The sequence below is a fragment of the Betta splendens genome, chromosome 6 (genome assembly GCF_900634795.4).
Source record: "Betta splendens chromosome 6, fBetSpl5.4, whole genome shotgun sequence".
In the NCBI taxonomy this organism is placed as follows: Eukaryota; Metazoa; Chordata; class Actinopteri; order Anabantiformes; family Osphronemidae; genus Betta; species Betta splendens.
In genome coordinates this window covers 3,281,246-3,301,789 of record NC_040886.2, presented here as the reverse complement: position 1 = coordinate 3,301,789, position 20,544 = coordinate 3,281,246, and the positions used below count along the sequence as shown (strand labels likewise).

At 43.8% G+C, this 20,544-nt stretch overlaps 1 protein-coding gene and 1 long non-coding RNA gene across 6 annotated transcripts; one reads left to right on the top strand and one right to left on the bottom strand.

Annotated features, from left to right (window-relative positions):
- Window positions 1–7,101: 7,101 nt before the first annotated feature.
- Window positions 7,102–10,672, bottom strand: LOC129604265 (uncharacterized). The gene is made up of 2 exons (XR_008695010.1): window positions 10,533–10,672; window positions 7,102–7,334 (listed from the first exon to the last, which is right to left on the bottom strand). It is a non-coding gene; the product is annotated as an uncharacterized LOC129604265 (long non-coding RNA).
- Window positions 10,551–18,931, top strand: LOC114857120 (cytochrome P450 2F5-like). 5 transcript variants are annotated; one of them, XM_055509895.1, is made up of 7 exons: window positions 10,618–10,800; window positions 11,243–11,405; window positions 11,734–11,886; window positions 11,967–12,127; window positions 16,295–16,367; window positions 16,944–17,136; window positions 17,240–18,931. In XM_055509895.1, the coding sequence occupies exons 1-6, from the start codon at window positions 10,639–10,641 to the stop codon at window positions 17,009–17,011; spliced, it is 780 nt and encodes a 259-aa protein (XP_055365870.1). In that variant the 5' UTR covers window positions 10,618–10,638; the 3' UTR covers window positions 17,012–17,136; window positions 17,240–18,931. The 5 variants fall into 5 exon arrangements, with proteins under 5 accessions (XP_055365873.1, XP_055365872.1, XP_055365871.1 ...); XM_055509898.1 differs by lacking the exons at window positions 16,295–16,367; window positions 17,240–18,931 and adding an exon at window positions 12,528–15,208 and having other exon boundaries at window positions 10,551–10,800; window positions 16,944–17,083; XM_055509897.1 differs by lacking the exon at window positions 17,240–18,931 and having other exon boundaries at window positions 10,551–10,800; window positions 12,528–16,367; window positions 16,944–17,005.
- Window positions 18,932–20,544: the final 1,613 nt, after the last annotated feature.

Here is a 20,544-nt window from a genome sequence, read left to right as displayed (position 1 = left end):
ACAATGTGAATTTCAGTAACTTTACTATTGTTATGGTTGGTCTCATACTTATCCTGTCATGACACCAGCACAGGATGGCACTTGGTGAACGTCTGTAATTATGTAATATTTACTGTATATCATGTCTTTGGCAATAAGATCATCAAGTTATGATGCTGTCTTAATTGTGTCTTAATATTCATACCCAATCATCGTATAATTTCTGTCTTGGTGCTCATCTACACACCTACAGACGTCTGTCTGTATTAACTGAATTCTAAATATGCATTTTTCATTATGAACATCTGTCAAAATAAAAAATTCAATTATTTTTTATAAATTCAGGCCTCAGTCTTTTACCACATGTTCACTAATTGAATACCTTGTAAAATTCATTGAGCCTAACAGTTGCTGTTTGGCTTGTGGTTTAACATATTACTGTGGCAGAGTTCTTCAACCTGCTTCAGCTTTTTGTTGTTATTGTTAGGGGCATGGTAAAGCTCTAGAACTTAAACAATTATAAAACTATGTATTCGTCACAATAGATTTTTCCACACTATTTTACTTCTATTTGCTTCTGCAATAACGCATTGGTGTTACAGCAGTGTAGAGAGAGTAAAACCAGCTGCTGAAACCAAACAAATCAAAAATAAATAAATGAAGATATACCTTAGGCAGACACATTTATAACTACTGTAAATACCTGCTGTACTATAGTTAGCTATCGAATTAATATTAATACCTATAATGATGTTAGGGCATACACTCATACATAAAAAAATTAGCATACATACATCTATACATATATATTGTTAAACATAATCATATAATACTTAATTGCCGTGATTTATAATATTGCAACTATCATCATCAAGCATTATTAATAGTGATAACAGTAAATGACAGCAGTATTTACAGTTAAGATTAGGAAGCCTGTCTATCAGCTCTGGTGTTGTGTGTCACACTACAAGGTTAGTATTGTTACAAACTCCCCCCGTCGGTTCCGACAGAAAATGAACATGAAAGAAAAAAACAAAACACATGAGAGCGCCCCTAATGACACAAAGGCTGAATGCCACAAGTAAAGCTGTAAAATAACATGGTTTACCAAAAGGGTGAGACAGCTGTTGGAGCATGAACAATTCCACTTGTGAAAGCCAGGGTGATGGGAGGAGCTCGGCCGCCATCCAGTCAACAGAGGGAGAGACCTAGTTGCCAGGAGACCCACATATCTTCAGTGCAGGCATCGCGAACCGAGCTGCCCACACAGAATCCCCCAGGCACAGCTGCAGCAGCCAAAGAAGCGACACCCAAGGTCAGAAAGGACCACCCCAGGAGAACCAGTGGCAAACTCTCCCCCCAGTGGGAGGGTCTGAGGACTCGCTGTCTGTAGGAAGTCCACAAGGAGAAACCCCCATGCCAAGAAAGGGGGACCACATCCCCTGGCGCCACATCTGGTCCGCAATATGAGGCACCAAAGTCGGCGGAGGAAGAGACCACCAAGGCAGCAAACACACACACACACACACACACACACACACACACACACACACACACACACACACACACCCTGTTGTGGACTGTCCTTTTGTGCGATTTATTGAAATAATAAAGAAAATAAAAATAATGGGGAAAGCAAATAAAAAGCATGGATGTTGATCATATATCATAAATTATTAGTCAGTCAAATGGAGCATCAGATGTTTAGACTAGATGTACGACAGGGCGCAAGAGATTAGTTGTTTGTGTAAGAATGTTCAGTATTGCACCTAACCAGCACATGTTGACTGTGTTGGATAAGAAATAGCACAAAGGCAAAATTTTTCCATTACATTCCCCCCTTTTGATTACTCATTAATCAAACACTAAAATAATAAAAATTGTCAAACATTGCATTTCGAAATAATAACAGCCCTTACAAATGAAACAGTAAGTGTATTAACTCATCAAGATTCAAAAATACACCTTCACATAAAATGCAAGTAACTTAGGGATAAAAGGTTGGGAGCTGTTTTGGTGGGTAGTTATACAAGAATAACCTCTGTATAGGCATGTGACGAAAATAAGCCAATAATCATATTCGTATCAGATTATGTTTTGTGATCAGATAGCCTAAGACCATCGTCAAAGTAATTAGTGAATTAGAGTCAGGGTTTCTGAACATAGTGCATTGTGTCATTTGATATAGGAGTGTTGCTGAGGTCGCACGCATGATGAGACCTCTAACCAGTGGGATAACTTTCCGATCTTTAATTGTAGATTTGCGTCTAGAATGAATAGGAGAATCAGGGATTTAACCAGAATGATGATGCATATTTCCACTTGTGTTGTCTTTCATCTGTAGATGAAGGATAAAAACTAATTGTAGCAGTGAATAAAGTGATTGTGAGCAAATCAAACACCAAATCAACTTTAGGATATTTAAACTCAATGTTGTTGTGAAATTATCTCATTCAAAAATAGTGTTAAAAGTTACATAGAAACATCATATGATTAAGACAATAATCCAAGTAACATAAAAGTTTAACAAAAAAAAGGTTACAATTGATGTCTTGTAACAATCTGCTTCTTCCTGTTGAACAGTAGCGTTAGATTGTTTCCAACCTATGTGTTGAAGTATTGATTGTCCGTTGGGGTTCTTCAGGTTGTGATCAGCTGATCACAGAGACACTTGGGATTTGTTATCACCGCCAGGTTTCCTCCCAATGTCGTCTGAGTCACTGTCACTCCTGTGATGTGAAGAGTCTACACGTCGTCCAGCGTCGGCAACTGAAGGCTGCTTGTGTGTGTGTTTTCTCAGGAACGTGTGTGTAGATGTATGGTCTGATAGTGTGATTCACCGGCGCAGCTTCAGGGGGCGCTTGGCTCACACCTTTAGCTGAACGGTCAACGCAGCCTCGCCTCAGTGCGTGTGTGAGCACAGCAAGGGTCGTCCTTCTCAGTTCTTTTCGTTAGTTGTAGTTTTCTCCGTGAGATGTAGATGGAGGGTCGGCTGTTGGATCCGAGACCTTCCTGGATGGAGTGGATCCAAGTCGCTCTCTCTGCGATCTTTACAGCCGTGTTGGTCGTCAGAAGGTCCTGGAAGGGGCCTCGCCACCGTTTGGAGTCCCAATGCTTCCTCCTGAACTCCTTAACGATCACCAGCCCCCTGGTTGGATGGTTTGCAGTGGTCCTGTCGCCTGTTTTTACCTGTTGGGAAATCTGAATTGTGGGGAAAAAGTGTTTGGGCGGCACAGCTTGTCGTCAGGCTCAAACCAGACTCCATGGCTACAGGTGGAACCATTCGTCAGCCAGAGTCTGCGTTCTTGTGAGGTAGAAAGTGTTTAAAGCACAGGGAGATGAGGAAGGAAAGGGTAGAGAGGAAATGAGGAGAGGGAACGAGGATGAGGAGAGGGAGGGGTTGTTGGGCAGTGACCTTCGCAGCAGCGTCTGCAGCTGCATGTCGGCACAAACAGCGTCTGCAGCTGCATGTCGGCACAAACAAAGTCGTCACTGAGGGTGTGAGTCGGACGGTTACAAACAGCATTAGCTGTACAGTAGGCAGCAGGACAGCGTCCAGCAAAGCAGAACCTTATCATAATGTGAGATAGGTTTGCAATCAGACTTCAAAATTTTCCTATGCTTCTACAGAGCATATGTGGAGTCTGTGTAGATGGTAAAAGACTCTCCTTCTGCTGGTTTACTAGCTTGAGTCAATACAATCAACTCTGCAGCCTGAGTAGTGTCTTAGCAAAGCGCCAGACTTCAAGATAACATCTTGATAGTAATGTTTAGCATGTTGAGCAAGGTGGTGTTGCATCTAAGCCATCGGGCTGTAGAAAGATGTGATCTATTCCAAAAGAATCAAAGACACAGTATGAGGACAAAAGAACAGAAGTCGTACAACCTGATTTCTCATTCACTGTTTGAGTGAAAGGTCGCGTAGGGTCAGATCAGGAAGACCCAAAGTAGGAGCCGACTGAAGAGTGAGCATGAGGTCAGTGAACGTTGTTCAGCCTCAGACGTCCACGTGAGAGAAGAAGTGGACGATGAAGATGTCTGCATCAGAACCCTGAGTGGGGCCTCAAAGACAGTAAAGTTAAGAATGAAGTTCCTACAATAAGAACGAAGACCTAGAAAAGACATAAGCTGTTTATACGTGCACGGTTTAGGCAGGTTTCAAATTGCTTTAACTCTGTTGGATGAGATGGATTTGCCATCAGCTGTAATTACAATGCCCCATACAAATAACCTTTGTCTAAACAAAGTGTAATTTAGACAGGCTCTCTTTGTGGCCTGTAGCATCCAATGTTTCAGTAGCTTAGTGGTGTCTGCAGTAACGCCATCTATGGCTTCCTTTAAGAGGGTGTTGTTGTTGACGTGTGTCAGTGTGACGACCACTGGTTCACATCCTCTGAACAAACCTACATCATGTCTGTGTGTGAGCCACAGGGAAGCAGGGCTTCCTGTAAGGCTGAGGGTTGGGTCAGAGCGTCCTCTGAAAAATGAAAATAAAAACAAAAGCATGTAATGTGGGTAAATACGTCACATGGGGTCAGAAGTCGTTCACCAGTCTCCACCCCGTTGACATCTGTTCACAAAAGGACCCACGTCCTGCATCTGTCTCCATCATGTTTTTACAGAGGGATGTGTGGAACTGTAGAATAAAAATAAAAATCTTTTTGTTCGTTAGTAAAAGAAATCGCAAGCGCAGACCTGTGTTCATCCCAAAAGAGGGAAGTGGAGGTCAGTTTGTCTGTGTGCGTGTGAAATCAACTTATCATCAGGACCAGAAGACACATGTGCTGTACAGGACAGGTCAGATGCATCTCTGGAGGTCGTATCACATGGAAACAAGCTGAGATGCAGCCTGTGTGAGAGCCTCAGTTACAGCCCCCCCTCAGCAGCCAATGATAAGAGCACAGCTGAGCTGAAGTTAACACCAACAAAAGAGGGATTATTTAGAATGTCGATGTAACCTGCACTCCGTCTGGAGTGGAAATCAATCAAATACCTAAACTACACATGAGATCTCTTCCTAAGTTTGAAAGCAACAATAAATCTCAAGGTGTCTTGCTGTCAGATGTTGCACAAGACAGTGAAAGAGTAAGTTTTTCTTTAATAGTCTGGTACGTACAGTAATTATTATTACTTCTCTCTAATAGTCGTCTTCCCTTTAATAGTCATTAATAGTCTGTTTCAGTCGTCCTATAGTCTGGTTTTGTTTTTGTTTTTTTGTTTTCTACAGTCTGGCCAGACAAACCTATAGTGTGCACAAATCTTTTTAGAAACATGGAGGATTTTATTACTGAATTTGTTGTAAATTGAAATAGTTTAAACCCATCAGACTGCAAAGTCATGCAACAGTTGTCATTTAGCTGTTTGTCATCATTTGAAAATCACTCTGGGATTTTTTGAGCAAAAAGCGATTCTTCATTGCAAGCAGATAAGCATGAACATGAATTTGAGCGTGTATCAGCTGTAAGCGTGTTTCTTCATTGCATGTGTGGAAATGTGTGTGTGTTTGCGGTACTGTCTTCTACGTCACGTGAAAAGGAATCGTCACATTCCTCCTTTCGCAACCATCAGTCTCATGTGAGCGCCAGTGGGTGAAGCCTGACTTAGATGGGACAGTTGTTCCTCAATTAAAGACCTTTCCTGGATCCTCGGTTGCAGCTCTATTGGGCCGATCACGTCTGAAGCCTCTCCTGTTGTTTCAACCAGTGTCTGTGTCAAAGCACGTCTTCTCACTCTGCTGTTGCTCTGTACTTGTTTTCCTTTGCTGATTGTCATAAGCAGGTGTCTGTGTCAGACACACACGCTTGTAGTAGCTGGTTCATCTGATGAGCCCAGAACGTGATAGCTGCAGACGTTGTGGGAGTCGTTGAGGCCTCCATGCTGTGGTCTGTGTCCTCCAGCTGCTGTGGTATCAGACCTTCCACCCTGTTCTGGTTGTTGATCAGGCGCTTCTTCTCCTTCGGTTCTTCTGCTGATGGTGGGAAAGGAGTCCAGATCCGGATTTACCCTCATCGCGCTCAGTTCTGCATTAGAATAGAGAGCAGAAACAATGGGAGCATTTGCTCTTGACATGATATGTGTGTGTGTGTGGTATGTGTGTGTGTGTGTGTGTGTGTGTGTGTGTGTGTGTGTGTGTGTGTGTGTGTGTGTGTGTGTGTGTGTGTGTGTGTGTGTGTGTGTGTGTGTGTGCGTGGGTGGTGTGGCAGAGTTCAAACAATTCTTCCCCAGAGTTGTTATCTCCTTTTTTTTCTGTTACTCTCATCACTCTTTTGTTTCTTTTAGGGCTTTAGTTTTGATAGTTTTGCTTTTTCAAATCTCATCTTTTGTATCTAATTTTTCTTTTAAGGTGCATATGTCTTTTACACTAAGTGATTCTCCTTTTGAACCCATAACCAGTTTACCACTCTTTTGTAATTTTTTGAATTGATTTTTTGATTTGATGATTTTTTGTACAACTTTTGTAATGCTGCAGTCTGGTGGTGGAGACTTAGATCGCCCCAAACCCATCTTTCAGAGTCCCGGCGGTTTCCTGCCTTAGATTTTTGTGTGTTCCGGCCAGAACCTTTTTTCAAAATTTCTCAGGGAACCGCTCAGATCAGCGACAGAGTTCTCAGAAGTGCTCCCTCACCGTCAGGCCCCTCTAAGACCTGGGTCCCCCTTATCTCGAAAACACTTCCCCCTGCAAACGCGCTCCGTCTTTCAGAAGCCGTCTTTTTATTTCCTTGTCCACTCCCTTTGGACTACGCTCAGATCTGCACACTGGTCTGTATCCTCAGTACAGACGAAAGCTCGGTTCCACGAGCCAACCCTTAGCAACCACCGTCTCGGCCACCAGGGCAGACCTTGACCTAATTAATTTTTACCCGAATATTAAATTTTAAAATTATAATATTTTTTTTGTTTGTTCCTAATATTATATTTTTTTTCAGCCAAATAGTCGTTTTAGAAACATTATTATCTCTAGTCCTAATTATGTCTTCTTTTGTCGTATGTTTTAGTCTAGTAGGGGATGTTTTAGAATTAATAGTTATTTGCCTTACTTTCCCTAAACCAAATGATCAGAGCCAAGTAAACCCGAATACCTGAAACCAATTTCAAACCCGTTTTTTTTTTCTTCGATAAGTCGCAACAAAACGGAATCTCTCTCACCGGGCCGAGTAGAGGTTGGATTTTGTGTTCGTTGGATTTTGAGTTCGTTGGATCTCGTCAGAGGCGATCCAGACGGGTGAGCAGTCCTCCCACTCAGAACAGCTGTAGAGGTTTGGAGGCTGAGCGACCTAGTCCTCTGGACTATCGGACTACCCTGGTCACACCGTCCAGACGACCTGCCGCGGGATCCTGTTCGTAGACGCCAATTTCTGTGGTGGAAATTTTCCATAAAGAAGCAGATGAGAGAGAGTTGTCCTTTTGTGCGATTTATTGAAATAATAAAGAAAATAAAAATAATGGGGAAAGCAAGTAAAAAGCATGGATGTTGATCGTGCACATCAACAAACTAAAAAACAGCTGGGGAGATCAGTGCACACACCACGAAGGTGTGATGCAAAGAGTCCACTTGTGTGTGAATGTCTCTCTGCACCAATAGAATTGTTTGTGCCACCTTATCTCACTGTGAGTGAGAATGCAAACATTCTCACTTCTGCATCATCGTGTCTTGTTATCCAAAGGAAGGAAGACTGAGCTTCCAAGACAAGATGCATTCGCTTTAACAGCCTTGGGTCTGGTGGGGAGTCAGATAGGAAGGAGCCAGAGTCCGGGTGTAAAAGACAAACATATATCATAAATTATTAGTCAGTCAAATGGAACATCAGATGTTTAGACTTGATGTACGACAGGGCGCAAGAGATTAGTTGTTTGTGTAAGAATGTTCAGTTAAGTAATGCACCTAACCAGCACATGACGACTGTGTTGGATAAGAAATAGCACAAAGGCAAAATTATTCCATTACAACACACACACGCACACACACACACACACACACACACACACACACACACACACACACACACACACAAATATCTACTCAGTGAACGCATGCACTCTCACTATCATTCATGGGGAGGGTAGGTCTCTGGCCTGCTGCCCACGGGGCCCCAGACAGGGTCCGTAGCACCTCTTAAGCTGTGGTTCCCCCTCCCCAACAAGGGAGAAGCAGAGGACAGGGGGAGCGGCACCCCAGGGCCATGCAGCCTAGCTTGAATGTGAGTTGGTGGAACTAGAGTACGTTAAAAGCATGACTGCTGACTGACGATGTGTCTCCTGGACAGCATCCCCTGCCCTAAATGTCTAATTGTGTAGATACAACTGGGTGATGATCCGCTCCACCAGGGCTGGTGGGTTAAGACACAGCTGGCCACTGTGGTGGAAATTTCCCACAGAGAGATAGATGAGAGAGTGTCTTTGGGTGATTTATTATAAAAAATAATGGAAAAAAAATAATGAAGAAAGCAGATCAAAAACATGGATGTTGATCGTGCACATCAACAAACAAAAAAATAGCTGGAGAGATCAGTGCATACACCACGAAGGTGTGATGCAAAGAGCTCACCATCCTTAAGTTGCTTTTGCCTTTTTACCCCTCTGTCCGACTACAGTGGAATGTCTGTGTAGCCCAATCATTGCATGTATGGGGTGCCGAATTTACAAGGAGCACCTATAACTAGTTTACTTACATTTAACTAAATGACACAACATGATTTCTCACATTTAGTTAAATGTGCAAAAGTCTAAATGGTACCATTTAGATTTCATGCTTTTGGATCTTTAATTGTGTTTTTGGGTCTAGAGTGAATAGGAGAATCTGGGAATAACCAGAATGATGATGCGTATATGTCATAGTTCACGATTATTAGTCACTGTCTTACTCATTTCCGGTTTTATTTTGGTACCACTTCCTTCCCAGTATTCATATCCAGTTAATCTAGCTTCACTTCCGGTCCTTGTTAACCTCACCTGTGCATCATTAATAATCAACTCCTCTGTATTTAAACACCACCTCTCACCATAGCACCTTGCCAGACTGTGTGCGTTGTCTTGACCATCATTCTAGCGTTACCCTGCATCTCTTGATCGTGTATGACACTGTCGTGTTACCTTACTTTGTCTCTAGTCCAGCCTTTGACAGTCCTAAGCCGTAAGTCTGACCATAGCCTGTTTTTGACCTCGCCTTTGCCTACCCCCTGTTGGATCCAGTCGCTGCCTGCCTGACCTTGACCATTAAACTATTGTTCTTAACCAAGTCGACGCTGTGCATATGAGTCCTTCCTCCATCGTGTGTTTGTGACAGTATTGCTGTTTGTGAAGTCTTATAACCTCTATCATCTGTAGATGAATGATAACAACTAATTGTAGTGAATAAAGTGAGCAAATCAAACACCAAATCAACTTTAGGATATTTAAACTCAGTGTTGTTGTCAAATTTTCTTCTTCAAAAGTAGTGTGTAAAGTTACATGGAAGCATCATGTATGTCAACCATATGATTAAAGTAATAATCAGAATAATATAAAATTAAGTCTAACACAGCATGGTTACAATTAATGTCTCATAACGATTAGCTTCGTCCTGTTGAACAGTGGTGTTAGATTGTTTTCCAACCTGTGTTGATACATTGACAGTTCGTTTAAGTACTTCAGGTTGTGATTAGCTGATGACAGAGACACTTATCTTATCAGATGGGACGTGACAGACCACTGGTCTGAAGCTGCTGAGGTCCCTAGCATGCGGTGTCTTAGGCACTGGTACCACGCAGGAGGTCTTCCTGCGTGGTACCAGTGCCTTCCAGGCTTGGGGGTCAGATTGAAAACATGCTCCATAATTCCACACAATTCACATGCACAGGACTTTACGAGTCTGGAGCTGATGACATCTGGTCCGGCTGCTTGGGTTTTAAGCAATCAGATTATTGTAGTGTAGAATATTAAAATGGAAGTGTGGCCATGCGATCAGTTGGGTGGCATCCAGAGGGAGACTTGTGACTATTGTGCTTTTGAGGATTGATGTAACAGGTATATTTATAATACAGTAAGATTGTGGTTTTAAAGTAGAATATTAAAATTTGCGATTTCAATAATAATATTTTAATGTATGGTTATTGTGTGTTGCAGAAATTACCGGAGTGGTTGGTTTTACTCATATGTGAAGGTGGAGACTGGGTAATGAGCGTCTGGCAACACCATATTGTAATTTAATTAGAAAGAACCTAAGACACTATTCTGCTCAGAAGAAATGCTTCCTTTAGTTATTAGTCAAACAAAACACCATTCTGTCATCAAAATACTTTATAAAAGGTAACATACAGTAATATAAATTTGATGTGTAAAACATAGTTATAAAATTAACAAAAATAAAACAATAACACAATTGTTATTGTTCAGTATTGGTGTTGTTGTAAATCAATAATTATCTCTGTAAAATGACACATTTGTGACATTTTGAATGAGTGCAAAGATCTTACAAAAGGTTTTGAAAAATGCTGAGTAATTTGAAAGCAGTAGACCAAATGTGACCAGAGAAGACAAAAGGTCAGGACTCAGCCTGTCCCCTTGTTCTCACTCACCTTTCATACACTGAACAAAGTGCACTCCCAGAGGAGGCAGATCGTCCTTATAAAGCAGGTCATTCAGGTCCTGCAGCCACTTCAGCTCAGTCTGATCCAGTCCACCATGTTTGCTACAATCATCCTGCTGTCGCTCTGCGTGTGCTTCATCATCCTTCAGCTCAAATCCCGAAGGCCTGAGAACTTTCCTCCAGGACCTCCCGCTTTGCCACTACTGGGAAATCTGTTGAACCTGAACCTTGAGAACCCTCTGAAGGACCTTGAGAGGGTGAGACATTAAAATGAGTGATGAATAATAAATGCCTTGAATTGCAATCATATTAGTGATATTATTAAGAACAAAACTTTTTATGAAATGTTTGATAAACATATACAACTTACAATCTATTCAGAATAAAATGATCTTCCTTGTGATACAGTATTTACACAAGCACTGTCTGTACAGAGGTAACCGCCCCTTGGCTCCAATGTAGCCAGTAGTAAAGGTCAAACACTTTACTGCCTTTATATAACACATTATAAAGGTCCAAAGGTGTTGTTGATGTTGAATATTGCATAGCTACTTATAATACTAACCTACATTTTACCCCTCAATTTCATGTCTCCTCTTAGTCATTAGAACTTTCACAGATGAGACACTTTAATGTTTTTCTATCTACTACTGTAAGTACTGTACATTATTTCATTATTACTGTTTTGTGTTCTTTCAGCTAAGGAAGTCGTACGGTAATGTCTACAGCCTGTTCATTGGCCCCAACCGAACTGTGGTTATTAATGGAGTGGAAGCCCTGAAAGAAGCTCTGGTGAACAAGGCTCGTGATTTCTCTGGACGACCTCAGGACATGTTTCTTAATGATGTCACCCACAGGAAAGGTCTATGCTATACTTTGTTATAAGACTACATCTGCGATATAAGATCATCTTTGTCCGTCTTTAGTCTATCTACTGTACCTTTTACTTGAGCTTTAGGTCTCTGTTCACATTAAGTTTATTAAGTGCCATTCAGTTTGAAACAATGGTCCCATCTTTAGTACATAGCAGTATGACAGTTAGAATTTATTTTACCGTCCCCACCTGATTCTTTTGAATTTAGTTCTAATTTGGAACCTAGTTTCAGACTCTATCTCTAACTAAGCAATGTAAAATCTTGCTTGACGTGGAAATATTCAACATATTCTCTATACGTCAACATTTATTGTAGGAGTAATTGTGGTAGATTACGGCCCTCGATGGAAGGAACATCGTCGCTTTGCCCTGATGACCCTGAGGAACTTTGGTCTGGGGAAGAACACCATGGAGGACAGGATTCATGGAGAGATACAACACATCATCAAAACCCTGGAGAAGAACATCGGTGTGTAATCAGTTACACCAGTGATACTCACCATACTGTAAGACTTACGTAATACAAGATCCGCATAACATCTTTTACAGGCATAAAGCTGAGTCCTCAGGTTATGTTTCATAATGCAGCCACTAACATCATCTGCCAAGTTCTGTTTGGGACACGTTACGAGTACGATGATGAGTTCATCAAAGAGACTGTCCGCTGTTTCACACAGATTGCCAAGACAACCAATGGTCCATGGGCTATGGTGAGTCAAAGCCAGTTTACAGTTAAGAAAAACCTGAGCCTGCAGCCATATACAGTATATATATTGTATATATATATATATATATATATATATATATATATATATATGAGACCACCCGCGGAGGGTGAGAATAGAGTGTGTATATATATATATATATATATATATATATATATATATATATATATATATATATAGCACCTTGGCGAGAAGTGGGCTACTGGAACAAGAAAGAAATGGCTAAGATATATACCACTCTATTCTCACCCTCCGCGGGTGGTCTCATCCACTTTCCAAGCTCGGGTCCTCTACCAGAGGCCAGGGAGCTTGAGGGTTCTGCGCAGTAACCTTGCTGTTCCTATGACTGCACTTTTCTGGACTGAGATTTCGGATGTTTTTCCAGGGATCTGTTGTAGCCACTCCTCCAGTTTGGGGGTCACTGCCCCAAGTGCTCCGATCACCACAGGCACCACTGAGGCCTTCACCTTCCAAGCCTTCTCCAGTTCTTCTATGAGCCCTTGGTATTTTTCTAGTTTCTCATGTTCCTTTTTCCTGATGTTGCTATCGCTTGGTATTGCCACATCCACCACTACGGCTTTCCTCTGCTCTTTGTCCACCACCACAATGTCTGGTTGGTTCGCCATTACCATTCTGTCAGTCTGGATCTGGAAGTCCCACAGGATCTTGGCTCGCTCGTTCTCTACCACCTTGGGAGGTGTTTCCCACTTTGACCTTGGGGTTTCCAGTCCATACCCCGCGCAGATGTTCCTGTATACTATGCCAGCCACTTGGTTATGGCGTTCCATGTATGCTTTTCCTGCCAGCATCTTACACCCTGCAGTTATGTGCTGGATCGTCTCAGGGGCCTCTTTGCACAGTCTACACCTTGGGTCTTGTCTGGTGTGGTAGATCTGGGCCTCTATGGCTCTGGTGCTCAGGGCCTGCTTCTGTGCAGCCAGGATGAGTGCCTCTGTGCTGTCCTTCAGCCCAGCCCTTTCAAGCCATTGGTAGGATTTGTTGAGATCAGCCACTTCAGTTATGTTCCGGTGGTACATCCCGTGTAAGGGCTTGTCCTCCCATGATGGTCCCTCTTCCAGCATCTCATCCTCTGTTCTCCACTGCCTGAGACATTCACTCAGCACGTCATCTGTCGGGCCTTATTCTTGATGTACTTATGGATCTTGGATGTTTCATCCTGGATAGTGGCTCTCACGCTCACTAGTCCTCGGCCTCCTTCCTTGCGGCTAGCGTACAGTCTTAGGGTGCTGGATTTGGGGTGGAACCCTCCATGCATGGTGAGGAGCTTTCGTGTCTTAACATCTGTGGTCTGTATCTCTTCCTTTGGCCACCTTATTATTCCCGCAGGGTATCTGATCACTGGCAGGGCGTAGCTGTTTATTGCCTGGGATTTGTTCTTGCCATTGAGCTGGCTTCTTAGGACTTGCCTTACTCGTTGGAGGTATTTGGCTGTTGCCGCATTCCTTGTTGCCTGTTCAAGGTTGACGTTTGCCTGTGGTATTCCAAGGTACTTGTAATTGTCCTCAATGTCTACTATTGTTCCTTCTGGGAGTGAGACCCCTGTGTGGATTACCTTGCCTCTCTTTGTCACCATCCCCCCACATTTCTCGAGCCCGAATGACATCCCGATGTCCGAGCTGTAGATCCTGGTGGTGTGGATCAGCGAGTCGATGTCTCGCTCACTCTTGGTGTACAGCTTGATGTCATCCATGTACAGTAGAGGAGGTGACTTATGGTGGCTCCATTCCGGAGTCGGTATCCATAGCCAGTCTTGTTTATTATTTGGCTGAGGGGGTTCAGACCTATGCAGAACAGCAGTGGGGACAGTGCATCTCCTTGGTATATGCCACATTTGATGGATACTTTGGCAAGTGGCTTCCCATTGGCTTCAAGGGTGGTTCTCCACAACCTCATCGAGTTTGCAATGAAGGCCCTTAGAGTTCTGTTGATGTTGTACAGCTTCAAGCATTCAGTGATCCATGCGTGTGGCATTGAGTCATAGGCTTTCTTGTAGTCAGTCCAGGCTGTGCACAGGTTGGTGTGTCGCACTCTGCAGTCTTGGGCGACTGTTCTGTCAACCAGGAGTTGGTGTTTGGCTCCTCTGGTATCCTTACCAATGCCCTTCTGTGCTTCGCTCATGTATTGACTCATGTGCCCACTTATCTTAGCTGCGATGATGCCTGACATGAGCTTCCATGTTGTGGAGAGACAGGTTATTGGCCGGTAGTTGGATGGGACTGTACCCTTTGAGGGATCCTTCATTATCAGGATCGTTCGCCCTTCGGTTAGCCATTCAGGGTGAGTCCCATCCCTTAGCAGCTGGTTCATTTGTGCTGCCAGGCGCTCATGGATTGCAGTGAGCTTCTTTAGCCAGTAGGCGTGGATCATGTCAGGGCCAGGTGCTGTCCAGTTTTTCATACCTGAGACTCTTTGTTGGATGTCTGCCACTGTGATAGTCACTAGATTCTGTTCAGGGAGGTTGCTGTGATCTTCCCTCAGATCCACCAGCCACTGTGCATCACTGTTGTGTGATGCCTCCCTTTCCCATATACCCTTCCAGTACTGTTCAGTTTCCAGCCTTGGTGGGTCTGCTCTGCTGTTATCACCCTGCCATTGAGAGTACACTTTCGCAGGTTGTGTTGCGAACAACCGGTTTATTCGTCTGGCTTCATTGTCTCTGGTGTATCCCTTTAGGCGGCTGCAGCTTGGCAGTTTCGAGTGCTTCAGGTATGGTCATCTGGCTGTACCTCTTAGGCATCGGTCTTTTCATTGCACCTCTCTGGGCCTCTGTCATTTGGCTCACTTCACTCCAAGCTGCCTTGATTTTTGCCTCCAAGCTTCATTTATGGCTCCCATGGTTGCTCTTATAGCCAAGCACCTCTAGGATTACTGATGCGGAAGCGTATATCAGCTCATTGGTTTCTGTGTGTATATATATATATATATGCTGAAGAAGTTCAAGTTCATCTGGCCTGAAGATGCCGGAGAACCAGATTACACGCTAGTGTTTGGGGCCACTCAGACTCCCAAACCTTACTACATGAAGATCCAACTCAGAGAGATTCAGTAAGAACACACAAAGAGAAAAGAGAGAAACTCAAAGCAATATCATAAAAATAAAAAAGGGGTTTATTAACATCTTAAAGTACACATGATGCGTCCGGCTTGACATTCTGTGAACCGGGTATGTATGACAGTAAAAATTTAAAGCGAGTAAAAACAAAGCCCAGCGCGACTGGCAGGCATTCAACCTGCGAGCCGTCTTGACATATTCAAGGTTACGATGGTCGGTCAACACAATAAAAGGCTGTTGAGCACCCTCCAGCAAATGACGCCACTCCTCCAGCACCATCTTGATGGCCAGCAGCTCCTGTTTCCCTACGTCATAGTTTTGCTCCGCTGCCGAGAACTGCTTAGAGAAGAAGGCATAGGGATGCACATTCCTCTTGTCGGCTTACCGCTGGGACAAAACCGTGCTGGTCCCTGAACTTGACGTGTCCACCTCCATGATGAACTGATACTGTGGATCTGAAAGGCGCAAGATGGGAGCCGCGGTGAACAGCTGTCTCAGACAGTTGAACGCAGACCGTGCCTGCCCTGTCTACATGAACCGGGTCCTCATGGAAGTGAGGATGTAGATCGGTCCAGCCACCTTGCTGAAACCCCGGATAAACCGCCGGTAGAAATTAACGGATCCTAGGAACTGCTGGGGCTGCTTGCGATCCCTGGGTTTGGGGCAATCCGCCACTGCTGCCACCGCTGCCACCTTGCCGGCATGTTGGTGAGGCCAAAAGTCATTAATAAATATTCATAGTGGCCAGTGGGTGTATTAAACGCCGTCTTCCACTTGTCACCCTTCTTTACACGTACCAGATGATAGGCATTCCTGAGATGCAGTTTGGTGAATATTGTAGCTCCCTGTAACAGTTTGAAAGCCAATGACATTAATGGCAATGGATACCGGTTACATACAGTACAGTGACACTATTTAACCATTTGTAGTCATGTATGAGACCATGCACGGTCTCAGCCATCCTTCTTGGCCACAAAGAAGAACCCGGCTACAGCTGGAGAGGAGGACGGCTGGATGAGACCTGCCTGCAGGGACTCAGCAATGTACTTCTTTATTGCCTCCCTCTCCTGCTGTGACAGAGAGAAAACCCACCCGCTAGGCGGCGTAGATCCAGAGAGGAGGTCGATGGCACAATCATAGGCCGATGTGGAGGTGAGAAAGTCGCCCTAGCCTTACTAAACACTTTACGCAGGTTGTGTTAGGTATTAGGCACCTTTTCCAGCCTTTTTGACAACGTCGGAGGCAAAAGCCGCTGACTTGGGCGCTCCGCCGCCCGAGCCATGACTCTCTGGCCCAGTCCCAAAACCAACTCTATCAAGTCACGTAGCTTCCCTGGAAGCTTATGTCCCACTAGTGTGTCCTTAATGCTTTCTGCGAGTCCCTCATAAAACTTCCTCCTTTGCGTAGCTCAGCCTGGCGGCTAGAGTCCAAAACTCCAAAACAGCAGGTTGGTAGCCTTGAGACAATCTGAACCATCGCGCAGCGATGAGACATCGTAGTTACGCCGGGTTAAACAGCAGTGTTAGTTTCTCAGAGAACTTAGCGAATAAAGAGCAACACTCAGTGATACTTTTAAACTCCGCCATGCCCCAAGTGTATGGGCTACCTCCCATCCATGACCGACAGAATGAGACCTTGTCTCTCTCTGTAAGGAAACGGGTCGGTTCAGTCTCAAAAATTAGGCTAATATTATTCAATAAGCCATCCAACTGGTCTGCGTCCCCACAGAATCTTTCCAGAGTGGCAAGCCTCACCGAGGGATGGGAAGAGCCGAGGCGATGAGCCTCCTGGGCTAACGACCTTACCGCGAGTATGGCCTTAGCGGTCTCGTCAATGTGTTGCATGGCCCGACCCAAAGTCACCCCTTGGATGCGTACGGCCGACGACAAACTGCCTTGCTCTGCTGGGTCCATATTGGCTGGTGAGTTCTGTTACAAACGCTCACACTGACTGACTGGACCCTGGTGCAGAGTCACTGGTTCTTTGCAAACAAAAGGGGTTTATTACAAAAATTGTTCCAACAGAAATCGTTTGCAAAAGGCAAGGAGGCAAAGATAACACAAAACACTAGAGATTTCCTCCCATTCGACTCAGCATCGATCTTTTGAAGCGGAAGTGTCGTCAAGCAGAATCTCGAGCGCGTTTCGAATCACGTGACCAATGAGAGTGAGAGGTGTCGATACGTCACGTGACTGCCGAGCGTCTGATCTGCAGGTTCTTTCAATATGTCAGAGCTTTATAAACGTGGCAAGCGGACCGGAAATGATCTATAAGATTATGGATGATCTATATAAGGCTCTTCTCCAAAGCTGGAGAGGTAGTGAGAAGGTGATTAAAGTCATGTTCTGTGGAAAAATAAAATTAAATAAAGGTCTTTGATTTAACTAAATGACAAACATGTCTCCTCAATGTAGTAATAAAGAGAGTTGCAAAAGCACCAAATACAGCTCTAATAACATCAGACTATCAAACATATTTGCCACATCAAGGCTACTTATACATTATTTTGCACAGAGAAACACAATTACACAATTTTGACAATAAAACATGGACTTTAATCCTGAACAACCACGTATCAGCGAGGGTTTAATGGTCAGTTTGCTCTGAATGCAGTTCTCACACACAACCAGCAGATGTTGTTGTTCTGACTGTATCAAATGGTGTCGAGCAATGTGTCGATTTCAGCCCAACTGTGTCATTCGATTTCGCCATCTCTACAAAACACTGCTGCTGAGGCGAAAAACACAAAAATAGACGGCAACTCTTTGTAGGCAGGACACTAAGGCAGACTTATGTTGCAACATGGCTAAACAGGCTCTATTTACTCTCCTCATGGATCAACAAGCACTTTTTACACAATTCAGGGATCACTGTCCACTTTCACTCACCAGCAACTAGAGCTAGCCAGACCCTGGCTTAAGTACACAGCCAAGTGATCAGCTGGAGGTGTGCCTAATTGCACCTGCGCAGCAGATGGAGGTGCTGCCGTCTAGCGGCCCTAGCGGTAAGTTCATGCGTTGTGACAATGCATCTCTGGAGGTCGTATCACACGGGGAAACAAGCTGTCATGCAACCTGCATGAGGGCCTAAGTCAAAGCCTCCTTTCAGCAGCCTGCAAGAGTACAGCTGAGCTGAAGTTAACACCAACAAAAGAGGGGTTATTTAGAATGTCTGTAGATGTAACTTTCACTTCGTCTGGAGTGGAAATCAATCAAATACCTAAACTACACATGAGATCTCTTCCTAATAAGTTTAACTGGGCATACGTTTGAAAGCAAAAATGAATGTTAAGGTGTCTTGCTGTCAGATGTTGCACAAGACAGTGAAAGAGTACGTTCTTCTTTAATAGTCTGGTACATACAGTAATTACTATTACTTTTCTCTAATAGTCATCTTCCCTTTAATAGTCATTAATAGTCTGTTTCAGTCTTCCTAAAGTCTGTTTTATTCTTTTCTTCTATAGTCTGTTTTATTCTTTTCTTCTATAGTCTACAAACCTATATTGTGCACAAATCTTTTTAGAAACATGCAGGATTTCATTACTGAATTTGTTGCAAATTGAGACCGTGCAGGGCTTGTAGTAGCTGGTTCATCTGATGAGCTCAGAACGTGATGGCTGCAGATGTTGTGGGAGTCTGTGAGGCTTCCATGCTGTGGTCTGTGTCCTCCAGCTGCTGTGGTATCAGAGCTTCCACCCCATTCTGGTTGTTGGTCAGGCGCTTCTTCTCCTTCGGTTCTTCTGCTGATGGTGGTGAAGGAGTCCAGTGTGTGTGTGTGTGTGTGTGTGTGTGTGTGTGTGTGTGTGTGTGTGTGTGTGTGTGTGTGTGTGTGTGTGTGTGTGTGAGACACATTCTTCCACAGAGTTATCTCTTTTTTTGTTACTCTCATCTCTGTTTTTACTTTTGGAGGTGTTGTTTCGATAGTTCTGCTTTTTTAAATCTTTTCTTCTTTTAAGGTGCATATGTCCTTCACACTAAGTGATTCTCCTTTTGAACCCATAACCAGTTTCCCACTCATGGAAACATGAAACGCATTAATAACCATATTTACTCGTCATTAATTTTGTAAGGTTGCTGTCTGGTGGTGAAGAGTCAGATCGGCCCGAACACGTGTTTCACAGTTTGGCGGCTTCCTGCCTTAGATGTTCCGGACGGAACCTTCACAAAATTTCTCTTACAGTCTCTGTAAAAAGGGAACCACCCCCTCTAACCCGGGTATCTATCTTGACTCTGCAAACGCGCTCATTTTTTCAGGAGCCATCTTTTATGCTCAGTCCCCCACATGTGGACCACGCACAGATCAAAAACCCTTGTCCGTACCCTCAGTACTGACGAAAACTCGGTTCCATGAGCCAACCCTTAGCAACCGATGTCTCACCACCCAGAGCAGACTTTAACCTAATTAAGAAAATTTATTATTGTGGTTATTATTTGACCTAATCAATTTTCCTAATCAAATGTAATGTTCCAACCAAATAGAAGATTTTTTTCCAACCAATTAAAAATTTTCAGCCAAATTAAAAATTAAAAGTTTCAATCTCTGTTGTTTTTTTTTCACCCGCTTCGAATGTTATCAGCCATAACGAATGGGCTGATCAGAACTTATCAGCGCATTCGTACGGGCCAGTAGGGGCCTGCTCTGCCTCCTCGCGAACAGCTAACAGCTAGCTAAGTTGCTATGTTAAGCAGCTTTAGAGGTTATTGTGGTTAGGGTTAGGGCTGGATAACGGGTGGAGGGTACAGGTTACAGTTAGCTAACACAATAGCGCTAGCTACTTGCTAAGTTATGCTCGCTAATAAATCAAAATCAAAAACTTCGATCCTCCCGTCGGAACAACAACCGCTCAACAGCGCCCCTACTGACTCTGCTGGTTAAATCATCTGAGCCGTGATCAACCTTACGGATAAATGACGACGACCTACTGCACCTATTCACCGCTGCCAGCAGGTAGATGGGCACCTACTGACTCATACGTATGGGCTGATAACCACTGATAATGACCATTGAATGGCGCGATAACGTCAGAAGCCGCTCTTTTTTTTCCAAATGAAATCAATCATCACAAAGAAATCTCTCTCACCGGGCTGAGCCAAGTTAAGATTTGAGTTTGAATTCGTTGGATCTCGTCAGAGGCGATCCAGATGGGTGAGCAGTCCTCCCAGCTCTGAATGTCTGTAAAGGTTTGGAGGCTGAGTCCTCAGGACTATCGTCCCTGTTCACACCATCCAGACAACCTGCAGCGAATCCTGTTTGTAGACGCCAAAATTGTGGTGGAAATTTCCCATAAAGAGGCAGATGAGAGAGTTGTCTTTTGTGTGATTTATTATAA